Source organism: Cetorhinus maximus, chromosome 6 (assembly GCF_964194155.1).
Source record: "Cetorhinus maximus chromosome 6, sCetMax3.hap1.1, whole genome shotgun sequence".
NCBI classification, from domain to species: domain Eukaryota; kingdom Metazoa; phylum Chordata; class Chondrichthyes; order Lamniformes; family Cetorhinidae; genus Cetorhinus; species Cetorhinus maximus.
Window position 1 is genome coordinate 107,452,211 of NC_135884.1, and position 25,681 is coordinate 107,477,891.

Below are 25,681 nucleotides of genomic sequence, written 5' to 3' on the forward strand. Positions count from 1 at the left end.
ATCAACATGCCGGTTTTACAGTCGATCAACTACGCTGGTTTTACAGACGATTCGCATGCCAGTTTTACAGTCAATTCACAGAGCCCGTTTTTCAGGCAATCCACATGCCTGTTTTATAGGCGATCCACATGCCTGTTTTACAGTCGATCCACAGTGCCAGTTTTACAGTCAATCTACATGCCGGTTTTACAGTCGATCCAAACCATCGGATTTACAGTCAATCCAAGGTGCCAGTTTAACTGATCTACATGTCAGTTTTACAGTTGACCCACAGTGCCAGTTCTGCAGTCAATCCAAAGCGCCAGTTTTACAGTCGATCCAAAGCAACAATTTTATAGTCGATCCAAAGCGCCAGTTTTACAGCCGATCCAAAGCACCAGTTTTACAGCCGATCCAAAGCACCAGTTTTACAGTCGATCCACAGTGTCAGCTTTGCAGCCAATCCACAGTGCCAGCTTTACAGTTGATCCACGGTGCCAGTTTTACGGGCGATCCACATGCCAGTTTTACAGGCGATCCTCATGCCAGTTTTACAGTCAATTCACATGCCAGTTTTATAGTCAATCCACAGCGCCGATTTCACAAGCAATCCACAGTGCCAGTTTTTCAGGCGATCCACAGTGCCAGTTTTACAGTCTATCCAAAGTGTCAGTTTTACAGTCTATTCAAAGCGCCAGGCTTACAGTCTATTCAAAGCGCCAGGCTTACAGTCTATTCAAAGCGCCAGTCTTACAGTCTATTCAAAGCGCCAGTCTTACAGTCTATTCAAAGCGCCAGTCTTACAGTCAATCCAAAGTGCAGGTTTTACAGTCGATCCAAAACACCAGTTTTACAGTTGATCCACAATGCCAGCTTTGCAGCTAATCCACAGTGTTCTCTTGACAGTTGATCCACAGTGCCAGTTTTACATCCAGGCAATCAATCCAAAGCACCAGTTTTACAGTCGGTCCACATGCCAGTTTTACAGTCGATCCATAGTGCCAGTTTTATACCCGGGCAGTCGATCCAAAGCACCAGTTCTACAGTCACGCCACAGCGCCAGCTTTACAGTCGATCCACAGCGCCAGTTTTATAGTCGATTCACAGAGCCAGTTTTACAGTCGATTCACAGTGCCAGTTTTACAGTCAATCCATAGTGCCAGTTTTATACCTGGGCAGTCGATCCAAAGCACCAGTTCTACAGTCACGCCACAGCGCCAGCTTTACAGTCGATCCACAGCGCCAGTTTTATAGTCGATTCACAGAGCCAGTTTTACAGTCGATTCACAGTGCCAGTTTTACAGTCAATCCATAGTGCCAGTTTTATACCTGGGCAGTCGATCCAAAGCGCCAGTTTTACAGTCAATCCACATGCCAGTTTTACAGTCGATCAAAGGCACCAATTTTACACTTGATCCATATGCCAACTTTACACTTGATCCACATGCCAGTTTTACAGTCAATTCATATGCCAGTTTTAGAATCAATCCACAGCACCGATTTCACACATAATCCACAGTGCCAGTTTTTCAGGCGATCCACATGCCTATTTTACGGTCGATCTACAGTGCCAGTTTTACATTCTATTCAAAGAGCCTGTCTTATAGTCAATCCAAAGTGCGGGTTTTACAGTCGATTCACATGCCAGTTTTTTCCGGCGATCCACAGAGATGGTTTTACAGTCGGTGCACAGCACCATTTTCACAGGCAATCCACATGCCGCTTTTACATGCGTTCCACAGTGGCACGTTTACAGGTGATCAACATGCCAGTTTTACAGATGATTCACGTGCCAATTTTATAGTTGATTCACATGCTAGTTTTACAGTGAATCTACAAAGCCAGTTTTACAGTCGATCCACAGCACCAGTTTCACAGTCGATGCACCACGCCGGTTTCACAGTCAATCCACAGTGCCAGTTTCACAGGTGATCCACAGTGCCAGTTTTTCAGGCGATCCACATGTCAGTGTTACAGTCAATCCACAGTGCTGGTTTTACAGTCCATCCACAGTGCTCTCTTAACTATTGATCCACAGTGTCAGTTTTACATCCAGGCAGTCGATCGAAAGCGCCAGTTTTACAGTCGATCCACAGCGCCAGTTTCATAGTCAATCCAAAGCACTGGTTTTACAGTCAATCAACTTTCCAGTTTTACAGTCAATCCACAGTGCCAGCTTTACAGTTAATCCACAGTACCAGCTTTACAGTTGATCCATAGCGCCAGTTTTACACCCAGGCAGTCGATCCACAGCGCCAGTTTCATAGTCAATCCAAAGCACTGGTTTTACAGTCAATCAACTTGCCAGTCTTACAGTCGATCTACTTTCCAGTTTTACAGTCAATCCACAGTGCCAGCTTTACAGTTAATCCACAGTACCAGCTTTACAGTTGATCCATAGCGCCAGTTTTACACCCAGGCAGTCGATCCACAGCGCTGGTTTTACAGACGATTCACATGCCAGTTTTAGAGTCAATCCACAGAGCCAGTTTTACAGTCACTCCACAGCACTGGTTTTATGATCCGCAGCGCCAGTTTTACGGTCAATCCATAGTGCCAGTTTTACAGTTGATCCACAGCACCAGTTTTACACTCAAGCAGTCGATCAACAGCGTGCCAGTTTTACAGTCAATCCACAGTGTCGGTTTTACAGTCAATCCACAGTGCCGTTTTTACAGTCGATCAACAGCACCAGTTTTACAGTCAATCCACAGTGCCGGTTTTAGTCGATCCACAGTGCCAGTTTTACAGTCGATTCACAGTGTCAGTTTTACAGTCGATTCGCAGTGCCGGTTTTACAGTCGAATCACAGTGCCAGTTTTACAGTTCATCCAAAGTGCCGCTTTTACAGCCCATCCACAGTGCTGGCTTTACAGTCCATCCACAGTGCCGGTTTTATAGTCCGTTCACAGTGCTGGCTTTACAGTCGACCCACAGCGCCAGTTTTACACGTGGGCAGCCAATTCACAACTGCAGTTTTACACCTTGGCAATCGATCCATCATGCTGGTATTACAGCCCATCCACAGTGCTAGCTTTATGGTCAATCCACAGCATCAGATTTACATCTGGGTAGCCAGTTGAAAATCTGTATTATGTCAATAGATTAAATTAATTTATTTTATTTGATAATTAAACTCATATTTATCATTGGTAGTAGAGTTATGGTTTACAACAACCATTTCCTTTTTAGCTAACGGAACATATCTGCCTCTAGAAAGGTTAATGTAGATACAAAGTCTGAAAGAAGATGCATTAGGTAGAGAGGGTTTGTGGAACAATAGGTCATGTAGAAAAGCCAAGGTGCTTCACCTGAAGCAATATTTCATTTACCGGCTCTCCATCTAAAAAGTCTTTCCTTCACGTCCATTCTTGCAACATGATAAGGATCAAGCTCCAAGGTAGTCATCTACAACAATGTCTTCAATGCTTGACATTTCCTGTTTCACATCTCTAGCAGCTTTTTTGTAATCTAGGCTCATCATCACAGAGGCACAGGGCACACTGTATCCCTACTACCAGGAGAGAAAAATTGGCTTGAAAATTGGCTATGATTCTGATCTCATTGTTACCCTTTATTGTGCTTTAAATTCAGTGATTACACCATTAGAGGGGATCTGTGCTTTTGAAAAGCCCATGCAAATCTGCTTAATTTAATACAGATAAATACAACATTTTTGTTTCTATTTAGATGGAGTGAAAGTTGTCCCTTTAGTTTAAACTAATGATTCCACATTTTGAAAATCCCTTAAAAACTCAAAGAGCAATTCCCTTTCAACATCCCAGGGAAGGGCTTACAGAGAAAAGCATTAGTGCTAAAACTTAAATGGCAACAAGAAAACCCTTATCTGTTCTTCCGCTAGTACAAGAGTACTGCTTTGTGTCTGCAAAAGATTTCTGGCACAGTGGGAAAACCTGGTCAATCTCATATTCTTCCCTGGGACCTGTCCAAAGTGCCAACAGCAGCTAAGCTGGATATTAATACACCATTAACCATCAAAAGCTGTCAGATATATAAGGGCTGAGCCATTTTAATCAGTTTTAGCATTCTCCCTAACAAGCTCAATGGTGATGCACACATTTTAAATGACATTAGTTTTGGTAATGATTGGTCAACCTCGCTTAGCATGTAATTTTCTCTGCGAGTCATAATAGATGATCATGATAGTTCTGATGACTCCATATTCTTTGTGACCTCAGAATATGGCTATTAACTAGAGAATTAAACAATAGGAGTCAGCCACATGCAATGGTTTTCTCTGATGCCTTTACAGATATTGTCATCAATGTATTCTCAGTAGGATAGCACTCAACACCCCCGTCTGGAGGTCCAAAGCTGCAGATTACAACAGCTTAAGGAGACAAGTATTCACTTTTATATTTCTCTTAAAGAAAATGTGTTTGAAATGATGATGTTTTCAAACCTCGCCTTGTTTATTCGTGTTTCACTCTGACAGTATTTTCATAAATTGCATCTTCCTGACTGAATGTAGAAACTCTCCTCAGAGGCTCTGCTAATATAACTGTTAATGTTGCTTACTTGATGCTTTTTGCTTGTCTTTCACTCTGTGAAGGAGTGAATGTTACTTTTATCTGAGTGCAAAGGAGACATTGCCAGCAGCTAGCAGGAAGTAACTCTTATTAATCAAAATACTTCACAAAATGTAAATTAAACTAAATATTCCAAGGTTAATTACGCAGTACTTACACACTATTAAATGGAACAGGAAATCAAAACATTTTATGAACAAGAAAGCATTAACAGAGCTCCTGGACAAAATGTTGGAATGGGCAACAGTACTTCAACACTAAATATTTAAATATGCTTCAATTAATTTTCTTTTGCTAAACTAGTTTCTGGCTCATTTACATGCAAAATTTTTAACATGGATTCCATTACGCATCTTTTTCTTTACAGACACAAAAGTTGTTTTTAGTCTACCTCTGCAGATTTTACCATTTTGCAGCTGATATAAATTTTAGCTGCCTTCAGGTTTGCATGATTTCAGACCATAGGAGACGGGCTGCTATCCTACGTATCTAGGAACAGCCACTGCAAGTCTCAATCATCTCACAAGAGATTCTGGCTTTTTATGTTACCTCTTTTACTCAGAAAGCAAAGCTTGTATAGGTTCTTTTGAAAGGTAACTGTATCTTTGAATGGTGTTGACGGTTATCTTAATCTCACACCTGATAATGCTTCAATCTCAGGTGCCTTTTATGAAACACAAACATTTACTTAACCTTCATCTTTCAATAAATGCATCATTCATCTAATAGCTCATCATTTCATAGGGTAATATTTTGCAAAAATGCTTGATGCTTTATCTGGATGTCATTTTAATGGAAGGTTCAACATTTACATCACAACAGTGAAAACTGTGGGGGGAAACTGTCCACAGGGAGATAAAATGCCAGGAATAAATAGTGCCATTAGAATATGGTAAATATAAAAGATCTACTCTTGACTTGTGCTTTCATGAACCATGGCACCTTGAAATTAGAAATTTAATAATAATTTTCTCCCAAACAAATAGTTGAAACCTATCTGCAAAACACAGGGTTTTTTCCCCCCACAACCATTTTGCGGCATTTTGAGTTAAGTTGGGTTGAATATATACATCATACTGATAACAATGAAATCTGTCCCAAAAATATTGTCAATGCAATGACAATTGTATATTTTAAATTATAACTCATTTTAAAATAGTTTAAAAATGTTAGTGTGATCTAAACATTATTAATATTATTGAAGTTTTCTTCTTTATTCCTTTGGAAATTTCCTTTATAATGACTCTAATAATACTTTGTGCTTTGGTAATGTTTGGAATATAGACTCCTAGCCTTAAGCCCAGAAAATAACACACACTCAATGTTGCTTGTTTTCTGGGTTAGCAGTAGAATCTTTATATTGTCTGTTCCAATTTAAATTCTTTTAAAAGATTTGAGGTAGTGTAATTTAAAAATGAGTCAAAATGGCAGGCAGAATACACAGTAAAATTATTCATATCTTTTCTTCAAATTGCACAAAAATTATGAGGCAACCCCAAGAATGTATTTTTGAAGAAATGCAATTAGCTTTAGGGAAGGAGGTATTGTTGACCAAATTTATTGGCACTTTATTCAAAATGATATTATGATATTCTGAGGAGTATTTGAGATTGGCCAATAAAATTCAAAAACTGTCATTAACTTAGGGGGACTACTGTCGTATTTCTGCACCATTGTCAGGGTCAGACATGTTCTATTGTGGTAGTTCAGCTACAGAATACTGTTGAAATTCTTCCTGATATTTGGCACTGTAGTTCATCAAACACTGTTCCTTAAGATGTTATGTGATAGAAAACAGGTTTGGGTTCAGCAAAATGTCAAGAAAATTCTGAATTCAAAAGGTAAGTGAGAGGCTGAGGTACATGGCCATCTCTTTCCCAGCATTCCACAGGAAATTGTTTCTCATTCCTGAAGGGCTTTGAATTTTAATGCAAGAAAGCAAGTTTTCATACATAAGTAAGATAGCACCTGATTAGTCACAGTAAAACCTGCTTTTTATCCAACCTTTTTAAATCCCTTCATGATTGAATTTGAAAAAAAAACTTCCTATTTATTTCAGCACCACTGATCATGCTTCATGTCGTAATACATTCCTGTTTCATGAAGTATATATTTCTAGATTAAAAGTGCCCCAATTATCCATAATTAATCTGAGTTTAACATAAATGTATACACCTATACCTTTCATATTAAGCCAAATCAAATCATAGGAGCAGCTCTATTTCTCCTTACTCACCTGATTCCCAATATTTTTACAGCCATCTTTTTATAATTTCCTAGTTTACCCATTCATTTTCTTTTCATTTTTAAATATACATAAACCTATTCAGCTACAGCTGCTTAATATTGTACGTGCTGGCTGGCGAAGACCAGCTGCCATCATTGTACTGTTGGGTATGATAATAAGAAGGCTTCACTCTGCAAAATTGACTTTACTGAAGTAACCATAATACTGCACAAAAATTCTAAGGAGGCTGCGACACGTGAAACAGGAGTGTGTAAATTTGATTGATGATGGTTTTAAAAATTCAGCAAATGTAGGTCAACAAAAGAGATGGTGAACTTTTAAACCTTTCCTGTAGCACAGAAAGAAGAAAAGCATGTAAAGCAGCATGTGGTTATCATACAGCAGCTCGCTGGATTAGCATAATGGCTTCTTCTAATGAATGTGCTTGAAAGCACCAAATGCTTGTGAGAGCGCCAAACCCAATATAGAGCTCTGCACGGGCACTGTACCTTTGCACAAACGTGCCACTTAAAGCCCTTGTGTCATCTCACCGGTTGTTTGAGGGCAAATCCACAATTCTCACAGTACTATAAGGCAAACTAGCAAGTGTGGCAGCCAATGTGAGAACACTGCAACCAACAGCCATTATATCAACATGCTTAAACACAAATATTCTTTAAAGAGCGAGTTTCATCAATGGTATATCTTTTAAAGAAAAAGGGTTACAGAGAATTCTGGTTGCCTCTAAAATGCTTTTTTCTCTTACTTTTTTTAAATAAATGTTTTTCTTAGTGATTCTTATGACCTCACCAGTAGGTTTGATATGGAGGAGGTACTCAGAGTGGCAGTGTGAGGGAGCTGCATTAATAAGCTGCAGGGACACTCATTAACTCTTTAACTCATTTCAATTAAACTCCCTCAGCACTGTAAGAGGGTCTCTCCCACCAATTATATTATCAGAAATTAAAGCTCCAAAAGAATTTTTCTTTTAAAAAGGTGACTGAAATTAAAAAAGTTAGGTTAATGATAATTCTATATAGCTTTGGTTTTTCACAAAGTAAAACTGATGGAAAACATTTGGACCTATAATCTTAGGGTGATGCAGTAAAATATTTCAGCAAGAATAATACGCATCATAATATAGAATCTCACCTAAAGTGGTGCACACTACATAATCTATCAGGATACTGCTCACATGAACGTGATTGCATACTATCAAAAAACAATTCTGGTAATAAAGCATTGCACGAAAGCTCTAAAGATTTTTCTTTTAAATGACAACTGAAATTTTAAAAAAGTCTCTCTCTTGAGCCATTCTTACGTTACCATGTCATCTAATTTTGCAGGAAAAATATACGTTTGATAGAGAAAAAGAGGAAGCTGAACCATTTGGAACAATTGTTTATTGGAATGCCGGTCTTACAAACTCCATGCAAAGACCTGCTAATAAACTCCATGTTTGACAGATTATGGTGAATTATTTGAAGGCTTGCAAGAGAAATGTGATTTTATTTTTATACCTATGACAGTAGTACTAAATTAGTGGTGAAAATGCTATTAATGATATAATTTAATTGATTTAAAATGAGTGCTTTAGGGCAAATTATATTGTATGCAAGGCTGTTTTGTTTATGCAATGTAACCCAGAACTTTAGTAATCACAAAGCAAATGTGTACAGATAGAAATTAAAATATCAGCATCAGACTCCTGTCTGTTTGCACAGGATTGCTGCAGACAATTATGTATACATTAAATGTAGACTTCTCCAAATTAAATTTAGAAAACATTAGCCTGCTCTGGCACAGTAAACATTTTTATTGTTGGAGGTACATGGATGTTGCCCTCTAATTTCACTCACATTTTTCTGATGTTCTGGTCCCAAAGGCCAAAACACTTTCCACAGTTAAAATGACAGACAGGCTACAGGCCAAGTCTTTGTCAATGCTGGTTTTGAGCTGGCTGCAAGAAAGTATGCCATATCAGCCCATGGATGATACACACTCTCTCTCTCTGTGATTTTGTGACTTAGTTCCTCCTTTTTTGTGAAGAACCTCTTAGTGCTTCTCCATAGTACTGCAACTGAAATCAGGCAGTGGGGGATTGAAGCTCTATCCCATCATTCAATTGTACCATGGTGTTCCAAACTATAATGCCAACTCTACAAATCAGTTCCTTGACACCACGGTGTGTGTGTCAGAAAATCAGAATGATTTACTTGCCAGCACATTTGAGAAGACATCGATAAACTATTTTGAAATTAAATATAAGTTGTCAAAAAAAAGTAAAATAAATTATAAATGTATCATGATTCACAGTGAAGCACAATAATATACAGACTACCTGGCACACACTAATCTACAGATATAAACAATGATCACAGTAACTACATATTTTGCTCAAGTACTTTCTCTTCAATCATTTTAAATATTGGCCTATTTTGTTTGAAATTAAAATATGAACAAGAAACTTGAATTGGTTTAAATTCCGATAATTAAATCTGCATTCCCAGTCTGACCTGAATACAGCTATTTGAGACTTTTTGGAGCCAGATTATCTCTTACGCATGTTACTAGTTTCATATGAACCAACCAACATACTTGTTATTAAGGCTGAGCCAAAATTTCCATCCAAATCTCTATGGGCAGGATTTTTCAGTCAGCGTGCGGGGGCGGGCCCGATGCACCAACGCGTAAAATGACGTGATGACGTTGGGTGTGCATCCCTACGTCATCGCGCAGTCCCACGATATTTCATTCGACAGGCGCGCGCCGGAGTCGGCTGCACACCTGCCGATATGTAAACGGCCTATTAAGGCCATTAAGAAAGTAATTCATACCATTAGTAATGCTGCCCGTCCAATCTTAAGGTTGGGGTCAGGCGAAAAGGCCAAGCGGCCTTCACGTTTTTTAGGAAACCTCATCCACGAGCAGGATAAGGTTTTCTGAAGCTTCTATGAAATATTAAAAAAAATTTCTTAAGTATAAAAACATGTCCCATCTCATGTGACACAGTCACATGAGGGGATCATATGTTTAAATAAATTTTTAAACCTTTAATTTAATTTTTTGAACATCAATTCAATCTCCCTGAGGCAGCTCCGTGCCTCAGGGAGATTGAAGTGCTCTTTGGCGCGCATGTGCGATACAGCGCTGACCTCGACTCTCCCTCCTCCCCACCCCCCCCACCCGCACAGGTAGTGCTGAGCGCTACGGCTTGTGTATTACACTGGGTGGGCCTTAATTGGCCCACCCACGTACAATGGCCAATCACGGGCGGCGATCAGCTCCGCAACCGCCCCCCAACCACTTCCTTTGAGCCCGCTCGCCGCCTGAAAAATTCAGGCCTATAGCATTTTCCTTTAATTAAAAACCTACTTCTGTCAATCAAGTTAACCATTTAATTTATTGCATAAATTAGGTTCACAGTAAATGGACCTCCATGTACAAGTGTAAGTAAGGCCATTTTCAAATAACAGGTTACATTCTCCTGTTGTTAAATGGTGTGAATTGCTTTCCTGGTATCTGGCTGCTGCAGCTCCAGTGTACCTTTGGTGCAATAGCATCCTCTGCTGTTCTGATTGTGCAAATACATCAGCCACTGCAGGTGACTTCAGAATGCAAAATGCTCCGAGCCTGTGCCCTGGCCCCTCACTTAGCAGACCTTACTGCAGTGTCACCTTCAGAATATCAAGGTGACAGGCTTTGTGAATTGCTTCCAAACGAGGATTTTGGAAGAAAAAAATTATTGCAACATTATGTTCTTACCAACATGTTAGCAGTGAACTAACCATGTGCTTTTATATAGTATCTTTAATGTAGTAAAAGATGCTTCACAGGAGTGCTATCAAACAAAATTTGACATTGAGATACATAAGGGTACATCAAGGTAGATGGCCAAAAGCTTGGCCAAAGAGGTAGGTTTTAAGGAGTGTCTTAAGGTGGAAAGAGAAGTAGAGAGGCAGAGAGGTGTAGGGGAAATTCCAGAGCTTAGGGCATGACAGCTGAAGGAACGGCCACCAATTTGTGGAGTGATTAAAATCAGGAATGTTTAAAAAGCCAAAATTAGGGAAGCATATGTATCTTAGAGGATTCTTGGACTTGATGAAATTATACAGATGGGTAGGGGACTTCTAAAATTGAGGTGTTGCATAACTGGAAGCCAATGTAGGTCATTGAGAACAGGGGTGATAGGTAAAAGAAGTTTGTGCAAATTAATTTAGGATGATAAATTGCCTTCGTCTGAGAATTTTTATCCAAGTTCTTATGATTGCTGAAAAAAAGATCGCCCAGGGAGAGCTGTTGATGCCACCCAGCTTCATATTCGAGTCACATGGCTTTGTATCAACTGCATAATGAAGACTTCCAAAAGGACTTTATTCTTCTACTTTTATACTTTACTCCACTTTGTGTATTTTTATCATTTTAACCATACAAATAATCCATAGCTGTCATAGGCATTAATCTGAACCATAAACTGGACTTTATTTCAAGTAGGGTTATAGAGGAAGGAGCATATTTAGGGTCAAAGAGGTAGGTTTTAAGGACTGTCTTAAGGCATCATTCACTAACATCAGTTCTGTGTTGGACTCAGTAAGATACAATGATTTACATACCATTTGTTCCATCTCTCTCCAAGAATTCTCCAGCGCTGCCATTGGTTCAAACCACCAGTCACTCGCCTTTGCAGAGCGTTTTCCTTGAAACCAGAATTGCCGCAACCACTCAAATTCTACCTGCAACAAGAAAGTATCGCACCATTTGAAAGAAGAGATCTACAACCACTTAGGCACTCATTTGATAGGTATTATTTATTTTAATAAAGCTGAATATTACCCATCAGCACTAAGCAAATTTTTATAGTACCATCATTAGTCTCAATAACCTGCACCTCAATGTTCTAAATAGCAAGGACTCAATATTAAGAAAAAGCTGCAAATACTGGAAGTCTGAAGTAAATACACACTGGATCCATCAGCAGCTGAAAAGGCAAAGTCCAGGTTAACATTCTGGGTGCAGACTCTTGAGGTAATCCGGCAAAGGGTCTATATGTCTGAAACATAAACCACTTTTTTCCATTTTCACAGATGCTGAAAGACACACATGCATTTCCAGCACTTTCTGTTTTTAATTTAAGATCTTAAAACTGATATCACTATTCTTCAAATCCAATCCTGTGGGTAAGTTATCTCCTATGATTGATTGTTACGTTAAAAACCTTGCCAGTGTGAGTAAGTCACATAATTTGTTAGGTAAGGGTATCAATGGGTATGGATTGATGGAATGTAAATGGAGTTGCAGTACAGATCAGACATGATCAAACTGAATGGTGAAATGGGCTTGAGGGACTCCTGTTCCTATGTTCCACATTAGTTATAGTTGCAGTTTTATAAACAATCGTCAAGTATTCCAATTAACGTCTGATGTACACTGTGTGTTCAACAAAAACAAACAAAATATTCAGTTCTAGCCATGAGTTCCCTTTCTAAAGTGTACAAGTCACACCCAGTTCTTGCAAGGACGACAATTTAATGTGAAAATGCAGCATATACTGTATTTTATGTTTTTTTTCCCTCTAAAGAAGAAAAGTCATGGTCTGGCTGATGAGATGCCTCTGGAATAAAATCAACATATCTCACAAAATGATTTAATTTTGTCCATATGAGCATGCGGTTACGAGTTTAGAGAAGAAACTTAAATATACTACTGCCATTTGTGTATGGAGATTCAATTTTTTTTAAATTGAGCAGTTTTTAATAATCATTCACATATTGTCTTGCAGAATGATTTAGGGAAAATCATGCAGCAGCTACTGAAGACATTTAGATAATTTTTGTGTGCTTTTAGTGAATGTTATGATGGACATCATCTCCTATGCGGTTTGCACAGAGAACATTCACACAACCAAAATAAGTAGAAATGAATTCTAATTTTTGAATAGTATCAGAACAAAAAAGCCTGGAAGCACGAAACTATCTTGGAGCCACATTGTCCATTGCTGCATATTGCCCTTGAATTTATCACATATGCAGTCACTTTGTGCTGTCTGTTCTGTGTTGTTTGAGCGTACATTAAGAACAGCTACAAACAAAGAAATGAAATGTGAAACTAGAAAATTATACCTTCCTTTTATGCTGGTAATGATCACAAATGTATTTCACATTGTAAGGAATTCTCATTAACCTACATTTTATTAATCCTTAGCGATCAAATGAACAACTGCACTGGAAGAAAAATTGCCATGGCAGGCCTTTGAGGGTCACCTCAGATCTGCCCATGAGTTAAAAGGAAAACACTGGCAATGATGTTTGTGGTTCGATGAATTAGAATCTCAGAATTGTTACGGTGTAGAAGGAGGCCATCCAGCCCATCAAGTCTGCACGAACTCTCTGAGCATTTTAACTTAGTGCCAATCTCCTGCCTTTTCCCCGTAACCCTGCACATTGTTTCTATTTAAATAATCACCCAATGCCCTCTTAAATGCCTCAATTGAACCTGTCTCCACCACACTTCCAGGCAGTGCATTCCAATCCCTAACGACTCACTGTGTGAAAAAGTTTTTTCTCACCTCGCATTTGCTTCTTTTTGCAAAACACTTTAGAATTGTGCCCTCTGGTTCTCAACCCATTTACATGCAGGAACAGTTTCTCCCTATCTACTCTATCCAGGCCCCTCATTATTTTGAAAACTTCTATCAAGTCTCCTCTCAGCTTCTCCTCTCCAAGGAAAACAGTCTCAACTTCTCCAATCTTTCCTCATAATTGAAATGTCTCATCCCTGGAACCATTCTTGTAAACTTCTTCTGCACTCTGTACAATGCGTTCACATCCTTCCTATAGTGTGGTGCCCAGAACTGTACACGGTACTTCAGCTGAGGTCTAACCAGTGTCTTATACAAGTTCATCATAACCTCCCTGCTCGTGCACTCTATGCTCCTTTTAAAGAAGCCTAGAATACTGTATGCTTTAGAAACAGCTCTCTCTACCTGTCCTGCCATCTTTAATGACTTATGTACATATACACCCAGGTCTCTCTGCTCCTGCACACCCTTTAGAATAGTATCCTTTATTTTATACTGTCTGTCCATGTTCTTTGTACCAAAGTGTATCATCTCATACTTCTCCGCACTGAAATTCATCTGTCACCTATCTGCTCACTCCACCATTGTGTCAACGTCCTTTTGAAGTTCTACACTGTCCTCCTCACAGTTTACAATTCTCCTAAGTTTTGCGTCATCCGCAAAATTTGAAATTGTCCCCTGCAAGCCATGATCTAGGTCATTTACATAAATATCAGGAAAAGCAAGGGTCCCAATACCGACCCCTGGGGAGCTCCACTACAAATCTTCTTCCAGCCCGAAAAATTCCCATTTACCATTAATTTCTGTTTCCTATCCCTCAGCCAATTTTATATCCACCTTGTTACTGTCCCTTTTATTCCATGAGCTATAACTTTCCTCACAAATCTGTTGTGTGACACTGTATTGACTGCCTTTTGGAAGTCCATATACACGTCAACGGCCTTGGCCTCATCAACCATCTGTTACCTCTTCAAAAAACTCCAGCCAGTTAGTTAGACGTGATTTTCCTTTAACAAATCCATGCTGACTCTTCAAAATCAATCCACATTTTTTCCATGTGACTATTAATTTTATCCCGAATAATTGTTTCTAGAAGTTTTCCCACCATCGAAGCTAAACTGACTGGTCTGTAATTGCAGGGCAGATCTTTACAACCTTTTTTGGACAAGGAGGGGGAGGGGGGTGTTTACAGATCTGAATTTTTCTATTCTACATTTATATTTAATTTGGGGAATTACTGCCTCTGAAAAAGTGAACTATCTTGCCTAGTTTCTCTGTAACCTTCAATATAGTAAATACTCCCTGTCACACTACAGCTGACAAAATAATGCTCCAAGCTATAGTTGCCACATTAGCAGAAAGTAATCATGATTTAAAGGTCGATCAATGAGGGGTCAAAACACATTGGCCTCCAGACTAGGAAACCCCAGTCTTTACTAATGTTTGCACATGGCGATCTGCAATTATCTGTGGGATGAAAGTGAAGTGGCTCAGAGGTCCTTGAAGTAGGCTTTATCAATTACTGCATCATACAGTAGTATGAAAGCTCCATAGTCTCATTCTTTTGACTGATTGGAGAGAATAGGAGCTAACAGGGTCGTCTGGAAAAAAGGACGAACCTAAGATACAGAAGAAGCCATAATGGCCAGAGTGTTGTGCAATTCTAAATTAGATATTAATGCACTGGAATGGAAATCTTGCTTGCAAACTACAGCCTGAATGACAACTACAAAACTAAAATATTACTAGAGTTTTCCTGTTTATCAGCATTAGATTTGAGCCCTGAATAAATGCAGCATCTCTTTAACTTTATTACAGTAACTTGTGATAAATAATTAGCAATTGGTTTTGAAAAAAAAACCAAAAAAATGGTTCAGTTGAATCTCTGAAAGCAAGACTGCTTAAGCAGCCTTCATTGATCAAAACCCCAAGAGATGATAAAAGAACTCTACAGTGGCTGCTGTGGTTTTACACTATAAAATAGTATAGCGACAAAAGAAGGTTAACACATCCGAACATCCCTTAAGTGAGATAGTTCAAAATATCCACCCTTTTTTTTAACTAAAATGACTGTCACAAACAAACTTAGAATCCTATTATTTTCATTGCAGGGTGAAATTACTATCATCAGCCCCTGCTGTAACCTAACTGCTCCAAAGTAATGAGGATCTGATTTAAATATACAAAATTACCCAGCCCTGGGACTGGGTGGCATTGTGGGCTAGCACAATGCTCTTTCAATTCTTTGGCCTGGGTTCAAATTCAGCCTGATTGATGGGATGAGAGTATCTTCTTGCCTCATTGTTAGATTTTTATCTGAAATTAGATTTTTCCAGCAAGGTCCCAATACCAGTGCAGCAGCATCCCATTATTTAGGGCTTGTTTGGAACTCTGTTCATTATGATTTCTTCTAGGTCACTTTTCTGATGACTCCACGAACTCCATACTATACAGTCAATCGCAATAATGAGACTTTGGCTCCTGCAGATGCCTCCACACATGATATGGTAAGCGGTGACACACGGAACCTCTAAGCTCTAGCCCCTTCCTCCCAGAAATTACTGGAGACAGCAAAGAAGGAAAAAAAATTAGCATTTATATAGTGTTTTTCATATCCACTGGACACCTCTAAGCAAATGAAGTATTTTTGAAATGCAGCCACTGTTGTAACGTAGGAAGCGCAGCATCCAACATGCGCACAGCAAACTCCCACAAACAGCAATATGACAGTGAAAGACAATCTGTTTTTGTGATGCTGGTTGCAGGGTAAATAGTAAACAGCATCTAGGATGTCCTGACCTGGAAGTCAATAGTATACCCAATTCCCAGTGAGTATAGTCAACTGACAATTTGACTAGCAGTGTCAGGATAGCTGGGAAAATGGCACCCGAATGTAGGATAAGGTACAAGTCTTTTTTTTATTCATTTATGGGATGTGGGCATTTCTGGCGAGGCCAGCATTTATTGCCCATCCCTAGCTGCTCTTGAGAAGGTGGTGGTGAGCAGCCTTCTTGAACCGCTGCAGTCCATGTGGTGTAGGTACACCCACAGTGCTGTGAGGAAGGGAATTCTAGGATTTTGAACCAGCGAAAGTGAAGGATCGGCAATATATTTCCAAGTTAGGGTGGTGAATGGCTTGGAGGGGAACTTCCAGGTGGTGATGTTCCCATCTATCTGCTGCCCTTGTCCTTCTAGATGGTAGTGGTCGTCAGTTCGAAAGCTGTGTCCCAAGGAGTCCTGGTGAGTTTCTGCAGTGCATCTTGTAGATGGTATATACTGCTACCACTGTTCGTCAGTGGTGGAGGGAGTGCCAATCAAGCAGGCTGCTTTGTCCTGAATGGTGTCAAGCTTCTTGAGTGTTGTTGGAACTACACTCATCCAGGCAAGTGGAGAGTATTCCATCACATTCCTGACTTGTGCCTTGTAGATGGTGGACAGGCTTTGGGGAGTCAGGTGGTGAGTTACTCGCCGCAGGATTCCTAGCCCCTGATCTGCTCCTGTAGCCACAGCATTTATGTGGCTAATCCAGTTCAGTTTCTGGTCAATGGTAACCCCTAGGATGTTGATAGTGAGACTTTCAGTGATGGTAGCGCCATTGAATGTCAAGGGGCAATAGTCAGATTCTCTCTTGTTGGAGATGGCCATTGCCTGGCACTTGTGTGGTGTGAATGTTACTCGCCACTTGTCAGCCCAAGCATGGACATTGTCCAAATGCAGCAAGATCTTGACTCCTGACTCCCCAAAGCCTGTCCACCATCTACAAGGCACAAGTCAGGAATGTGATGGAATACTCTCCCCTTGCCTGGATGAGTGCAGTTCCAACAACCCTCAAGAAGCTTGATGCCATCCAGGACAAAGCAGCCACTTGATTGGCACCCCTTCCAAACATTCACTCCCTCCACCACTGATGATCAGTGGAAGCACTGTGTACCATCTGTAAGATGCACTGCAGAAACTCACCAAGATTCCTTACGCAGCAGCTTCCAAACCCACGACCTGGTATTTAGTTAAGGTTAAACAAAGTGAATTTCACTTTATATGCTGTACCAGACTTGAACATGATTGATGCCTACAGTAAGTGCCCACACTGATGCCTGCATTGACTGCATTGGGAATCCCTTATCATAATAAGATTCACTACCCCAAAATTGCCTCTCCATGCAAATGCTCTATGTCAAATTCCATATAAACCCAAAGGACTTTCTACCTATGATCCACCCTCAATTCTGAATATAGATCCCAGTCAATAGTCAACTGAACTTTTCTATGACTTATTTTAAACTTCAGATTTAATTGTGAATGAATTCCAAATGCATTGTTATTTGAAGTTGAAATTGAAGTGCAATGTTAACTGTGTCAGTGCATTCGCTCTACTGACTGGATTTTATTAAAGCCCCCCCACCCCAGTTTAAAATCAGCTACAAAACACATCCACAGTGATCAGATGTTTTATGAATCCAATGGTTGTGCTTGTGAATGGATGTATCAGATGGGTGGTTTTGCATTGCTTCAAACATAACAGTTTACAAAAAATTACAGGTCCCTGCTCCAGGGCTCACCAAGTTTGACTGAGGACCTTCAGAAACTAGTTCCTTTCAGACTTGCTGGACCCTTTAGTCAGTTACATTGTTAAAATTCCATATACTTTAAAATCATTATTATGAAATGAATGACATTGCACTCAAGCACATAGAGTATTTAAATAGTTTAAAACTTTACCCCTTCTATATTTCTATCGGGGTCAGTTTTCACTGCTCTTCCAGCCACTGCACTCCCATTATGAAAGTAGAAACTGGGTATCAGCAGAAATGGTAGGCAATATTCGATAATGCTGCAGGATGCCTATTCCACAATTCAGCAACAGTTCCACTGGATTTATAGCCCATTGTTTAAATAAAAATAAACAAAACAAAATATTGTTAAACTGCTCCTGCTTCCAAATTGTTCCTGCAAACAGCCTAATGCAGCTTTCAAGTATAAGCAGGTTTCAAAGAGTTTGGTATCTTAACTCAGAAATTCATTATTCTGTGTTCAGATTTTACTGCTCCTCCAAACAGTGTTCTTGCAATGTTATTTATACCAATTTTTTTAAATGTACAATTTAGCAGTGTTAAAGACCCACTGCTGTCCAAGAGAGAGAAAGTGACATGTGTAAAATACATTATACAGTTAATCTAAATGAGAGGGACAGCAGTGCAGCTCAAAGTTACCTATATTTTCTTTTAGCAAAGCATTATCACCATATAAAGTCAAGTTGTTGTACTAACAGAAAATGGCTCCCAAATTGGTGCAAGTTCATGCTGCATGAAACATTGCAGATTTCATAGCAGAATTTTGCCACGCATCGTTACAGTAGTTAAAATTTATAGTGATAGGCTATGATTAGCAATACTTGATATTTTCGTGTCAGTATCTGCCTCATTGCAAACTCTTGTCTCCAAACCTGTAAAAACTGTCTCTGTGGTAATAGTGGTTCTTTAACACTATTAAATTTTGCATTCAAAAATAATCCAGTGTAAATAACATTATATGAGCACAGTGGCTGGAGGAGCAGCACAACCTGGCACAGAATAACGAATTTCTGGGGTAAAGACATCAAACTGCTTGAAATCTGTTTATACTTGAGAACTGCATTAGGCTGTTTGCAGGAACAGTTTGGAAGCAGGGGCAGTTTAACAATGCAGCTGCAAAAAATATGTGGTTGGCAGCAGGCTAGCAGTGACTTGGTTGAAGATTACAGCAGAGCTAATTCTTTTATTTAAACAATATTGTTGGATTGGTGGAGCAGTTCATCTGGACACACCCAGGATTTAGTTCAGTCTACCTTGAAAGGAACTTTAAACTCAGGGTCTGGTGATTCCAAGCCATGGAGACAGCCTGTTAACAGGGCAAAGATTAAAATCAAATTGGATTAATAGAGCTTTCCCTGTACACCTGTGAATTATGTATACTTGGTTTTCCATTATTATTAATGCTTCCATTATCATTTTCCTGAGTACAGAAGCAAATAATTAAAATGAAATTCTGAAATCAGACAATTTGTTTCTGTGATGTAAACGATGTTGGAACTAATGGAAATTTAAGAATGTAGACTCGTTACACCAGGCCTCTGTGTGAATTACCTCGCACAATATGCTGAAAATAATTTAGCAGTAAAAGTGAATAAATCACACTGAATTCCTGTTCATGGTGAGCACACTTCAAAGTGAACCTAGCACTGATAGAGCATTGCCTTCACAATTTCACATTTTTATAATGCATTGGATATGTGCCAATGGTCACAAGGTTACTATAGTTGTGTTACAAAACATTATTTATGTGGACAATGGGTAAATAAGCATTATGGATCAATTATATCCTCACAGAAACGGCGGAGTTAAATTTCATTATATGTTGTCACAATTCTCTCTAAATATTGCAAAGAAGTTCAGCTTATAAGGAGATCCCAGAAAAGCACTTAGGCTTGCCCTCCAACCCTCCAGGATTGGCCGGGAGTCTCCTGGGATTAAAGATCAATCTCTAGGACACTGCTGTGTGCAACCCTGGAGAAACATCATTGGAACATTAAAAAAGCTTTCTATTTGTCATTTTGTTTGAACATTTCTCTTTACCAGATAAAAAAATATTGAAAACGGGGGGAAAAAAGCTTTTGGGCTGACAGTCAAGCACCATCCAAATGGGTAATGAGTCTTTTTGCTTTCCAATAGCAATGGGAAGGCAGTGTGTCACAAGGATGGATGTGCTAGCCAACTAACAGCTGGAGCGTGGGGGAAAGTCATGTGATGAAACCTCCAGGAATACATTTAATCATTGTTGGCAACCCTAAATGCACAGTATACGGAAAGGTACACTTGCTGGATATTGCAGCAACTGAATTGTCATTGGAGGCTTGTAATATTAAAAATGCCTGTCGGATGAAGGTCAGGCAAAGTATAATGGGTTTTTATATTAATTTATGGGATGTGGGCATTGCTGGCTAGGCCAGCATTTGTTGCCCATCCCTAGTTGCCCTTGAGAAGGTGGGGGTGAGTTGCCTTCTTGAACCGCTGCAGTCCATGTGGTGTAGGTACACCCACAGTGCTGTTAGGGAGGGAGTTCCAGGATTTTGACCCAGCGACAGTGAAGAAACGACAATATGTTTCCAAGTCAGGATGGTGAATGGTTTGGGGGGAAACTTTCAGGTGGTGGTATTCCCAGGTATCTGTTGCCCTTGTTCTTCTAGATGGTAGCGGTCGTGGGTTTGGAAGGTGCTGTCTAAGGGGCCTTGGTGAGTTCCTGCAATGCATCTTGTAGATGCTACACATTGTTGCCATTGCATTGGTGGTGGAGGGAGTGAAAGTTTGTGGATGGGATGCCAATCGAGGTTGCTTTGTTCTGGATAGTGTCAAGCTTCTTGAGTGTTGTTGGAGCTGCACTCATCCAGGCAAGTGGAGAGTATTCCATCACAGTCCTGGCTTGTGCATGGTTTATTGTGGGAAGGCTTTTGGCAGTAAGGAGGCAAGTTACTTGCACTGTGGCGAAGTGCATGTGTGCATCAACATGATACATCAAGACAAAGGTTTGTGTCTGCAGTTCACTGCCAACTAACGCCCTGATCTCAACTATACCTCATGTACCAAGAGGCTGCCTGACACTTCCCCAAAGGAAAGGAGAGAGCCCAAAAGACAATTTACGCAGAAACCTCATTTACCTCCTAGTGGCCAATTCAAGAGTGCCATACACAGTAGGTTGAGAAATGGTTAGGACTAAGCTCCATGCTGGAGTTGAGGGGAGAAAATAAGATCCAAATACAGTTTTAAAAAATTGTATATAATGATACTATTTGGATGATTATGAAAAAATAGAGTACATTTTCAAATCTTGTCTGAGATCTACCAGCCTCTCTACTAATTTCTAGACAGGCATGGGGTAGCTGTTGGGAAAATATCGAAAGGGAACATGCTATATCACCTCCCTCTCCATTGGATTTTCCACAGGCCACATTCAATATGATTGCCCATATATGGAGAAACATTTCAATAATTATGTAAATGATTAAATAGCTCCTCTAACATATTTTTGGTCATTTGTGCCACACTAATGCCAGGATTTTTGCATGTACCTGCCATCTAGTTTTTGACATGAATAGGGAGGGGCACCTATTTTTTTTAATTCAGAAGACATGTGGAACTGATCGAAGAGACAGGCCTACTGCAAAAATCTCCACCCCAATCTGGTTGAATATTCTTGTAGTGGCTGTGGAACTCGCCAAAAATTTATTAATAATTCCAAAGCTAGAAAATCAGCAAGGCTCAGGGGCCCTGCTTTGTGGAAGGCAGAAGTCCTGATGCATCAGAGATGGGCCACAATTCAATACAAATGGAAAATGTGGGCCATTGTGCAACAATCATTCAATTTTTCAATCATCAATCTCTGAAAGTAGCTGTTTTCTCCTCCTAAATAATTGACATCGTGGATAAAGACTGTTTTGCTCTCACCATCAGAATTCAGGAATTAGTATAAACTCCAATATGTTTTAAAACATATATGGTGATAGCCTTCTATCTAGTGACACGATGGTTTACGCCATGGTGGTCAGCTCTGTGTTAAGCATCACCTGTGCGGCTCAGGAGCCCCACTCTTGGATGGCAATCTCTGCCACATTTGCTGCAAGGAAGACAGTGGTCTGGGAAGGCACATGATTCGCTGGCCTCTGTTTTCTCTGGGCCCTTTTTTTAACCAGCTGAGATTTTTGTTTCTGGCTGCCTCTTCCAATACCCTTCCAAACAATCAGCCTCCAGAGGTCACAGCCAACAGCAACTGTCTCCCAATTGTCAGTGTCAATGTCCGCCATCCTCATAGCCCGTTTGCCAGTGTCCTTGTAGGTAAGGACACCCAGCAGAATCACAGAATTGTTACAGCATAGAAGGAAGCCATTTGGCCTATTGTGTCTGCACTAACTCTCTGAATGAGCAACTCTCCTCGTTCTATTCTCCCGCCAGCCCTGCACATACTTCCTTTTCAGATGACAGTCTAATTCCCTTTCAAATGCTTCAATTGAACCTGCCTTCACCACACTGGCAGGCAGAGCATTCCAGACCCCAACCACTTGCTGCGTGAAGAAGTTTTTCCTCATATCACTATTGCTTCTTTTACTAATTACTTTAAACCTGTGAGCCCCTCGTTCTCGATCCTTTCATGAGTGGAAACAGTTTCGCCCTATCTACTCTGTCCAGGCTCCTCATGATTTTGAATACCTCTATCAACTCTCCTCCCAGCTTTCTTTTCTAACTTGTGCTAACTTCTAACTTCTTCAATCTATATTTATAACAGAAGTTTATCATCCCAGGAACCATTCTTGTTAATCTTTTCTGTACTCTCTCCAATGCCTTCACATCCTTCCTAAAGTGTGGTGCCCAGCATTGGACACAATACTCCATCAGAGGCCAAACTAGAGACTTATAAAAGTTAAACATAACCTTCTAGCATTTGCACTCCATGCCTCTATTTATAAAGCCCTGTATACTGTATGCTTTATTAATCACTCTCTCAGCCTATCCTGCCACCTTCAATGGCTTATGCACATATATACCCAGGTCCCTCTGCTCCTACACCCCCTTTAGAGTTGTACCCCCTATTTTATACTGTCTCTCCATGTTCTTACCAAAATGCATCACTTCACATTTCTCTGCATTGAACTTCATCTGCCACCAGCCTGCCCATTCTAACAACTTGTCTACATCCTTTTAAAGCTCTAATGCATGTCATGATATAGTGGTCGGTTCACTGTGCAGAAGATTTTTGGGTAAACAGCCATCATCTATCCAATGAGCGTGGCTGAACCAGCACAGATGCCGTTGGCTTAGCAGTGAGTGTATGCTATGGAATTCGTAAATTGGAGGACCACTAAGTTGTGACCTTGTCCTGCCAAAAGGTGCCGAGGATGTGTCTAAGGCAGCAAAAACGGAAACCGTTCAGCCTTTTCTTCTGCCTAGCAAATGTTGTCCAGGCCTCACCAATGTAGAGGAGTGTACTGAGGATGCAGGCTTGGTAGATTCCCAGTTTGATGTTCTCAGTCAGGTTACTGTTGTTCCACAGTCGTTTACTCAGGGTGGACATAACAGTTGCAACCTTTGCTGATTTGTTGATTTAAGCACAAAGTGACAGATTGCTGGTGAATGTAGAGCCTCCATATTCGAATCTATCAACAACCTTGAGTGTCACATTGTCAATGCTGATAGATGACAGTATAGTGGTATGGTAACATCCTAGGTCATGACATTTACTTTCCTCTTGCTGATGGTCAAACCAAATGATTTACAGGCATGAGAATGTTTGTCCATTTGTTGCTGAAGGCATCCCTTGGTATAACAAACTCTGATACTTACCTTAAGTTTAAATTAAAGTCGTAGTCCGGGAACTTCAGTTCCCAGCGGGCCTTGGGGCTTCTGCGCATACGTCGGCCGGGAAATGTCTATACATGTGCAGTTCGGGTTTTTTTTACGTATTCTGCATATGCACCAGCTGGAGAATGGCCACACATGTGCGGTTGGTGCCCTTCAGGTCTTCAGGCCAAGAACCAGCCCTGCACACATGCACAGTTTGTTTCTTTTACATCTTTAGACAGGGAACCAGCCCTACATGCCTGCGCAGAAGGAAGCAAAGAAGTAAAACAGAATGAAACTGCAGGTCAGGTGACCTGGAACCGGAGCACCATTAAAGAGGTGGTGGTGTCCCAGGGAGCAGGAGACGGGGAGGGGGACAGGGAGAAGGTCCCAAATCAAGAAGATGGTCCCAAACCAGGGGGTGGAACAGAAAGAGGTTCCAGAAGACAATCCCAGGCAGAGACAAAGACAGGAATCAAAGATAGATCCCATTGAGTCAAGGTACATGACAGGAGCAGAGAAAAAGGCTCCAAGTTAAAGAAAGAGCTGTAGGGAGCAGACTTGAAGCGAGGTGGGCTTGAGAGAAGCCCTGAAGATCCAAGGAGGCAGCTGAAGGTTGGCGACACCTTACTGCTTGCCTTTTGGAGCAGTGGTGCCTTTCTTGGCATGGCTGAAGATCTCAAAGTGTGCTTGGAAGGCAAAGCTTGTGTGTACTCAGCGATCCAGAGGAAAGAAATCTCAGAAGCGAGATTGAAACCTTGGAGGTGGATCCTTGTTGAAGCCGTCCGAGGGGAATTACGTCTGAAGAAAATTCCAAGGCGAGTTCTTCAAATGTGGAGATTGGAAACACTTGTGAGAATGACAGAGTTTCAGTGAGACCAGTGTTGGCTCACGATGTGATAAGCGTCTGGGTGGGTTGTTGTGAAATCCATAGAATCTGCTTTGGATGCATCTGTCATTTACTTCTGTTATGATCCTCAGCTGCGGTTACCCCTGGACAAGCCTGATTCCAGAGTGGAACACAGCTTGATAGATCCTAACTTTTATTTGTTTGTTTAGACACATGGAGAGTAGCTACTGAACAGAGTCACTGGAGTCAGCTAATGAACTTCTAACAAAAGAATAAAATATTTATTCAACAAGAAAAGATGAACTACATTACAATACTCCTTCACCCACAACTATACCTTTACAGATATATACAGGTTTACAAGGATAACACAAGTTACAAAACTATCTTATACTTTAATATCCACAGTAAGTTCACAGCCCATATACCAGGAGTCACCCTGTGGTTAGACACACCACACTCTGAAACCAAGTGACAGATGTCACCTCAACCAGATACTATGGATCACTCCTCGCTCCTCAACTCCCCCAGACGCTTGTCACACCATGAGCTGACCAGTCTCACTGAATCTTCGTTTCCAATCTCCATTCTCCAAGACTTCGGCTTGGAAGCTTCTCCCAAACCGACGCTTTCTCTCAGATGCCTTCTGCTAGGGGTTTCGAACTCTCCTTCTGATGTTCCTCTTCCCTGGGTCACCATATGCTGCCTTCCACGCACTCTCTCTCACCAACTCAGCTGTCAACAGTACCACTGCTTCACATACCCATAACAGAGTTACAGACCTTCAGTTGTCTCTTTGGGCCTTCTTACCTCTTGCAAGCTGTTCTCACTTTAAATCTGATTTCTGCAGCTTTTGTCTCTTTAAATCTGAAGCTTGGCGCATTTCTCTCTGCCTTCACTCATAGCTTCACTTAACAGGACCTTTCCAGGTTCCTGTCCTTCCTTTGGCTAGAAGGTCTTCTTCCACTCCTCTGGATTTTGAAGTTTTCCTTAGCTTGGGACTGGCTATCTGTCCCCTTCTAGGCTGCTCTTGCCTGGCAGCTATCTTCAAAACCTGATGAACTCCAACAGCTTCCAAAATAAACTGCTGTTTCTAGCTTTTCTGTGTGTGTGTGCAAGAGGGACCTGCCTCTC

General features: G+C 40.6%; 1 protein-coding gene across 10 annotated transcripts in view; it reads right to left on the minus strand.

The window, feature by feature from the left end:
• fto (FTO alpha-ketoglutarate dependent dioxygenase) overlaps nt 1-25,681 on the minus strand; it is a 416,062-nt gene that overhangs the window by 277,632 nt on the left and 112,749 nt on the right. For 9 of the 10 annotated variants that reach the window (XM_078544256.1, XM_078544253.1, XM_078544254.1 and 6 more), the window contains exon 7: nt 11,370-11,489. In XM_078544256.1, the coding sequence (XP_078400382.1) occupies nt 11,370-11,489 (120 nt within the window). Of the gene's footprint in view, nt 1-4,382; nt 4,545-11,369; nt 11,490-25,681 lie in introns of those variants that run through there. The other variant, XM_078544260.1, reaches the window with a different exon arrangement.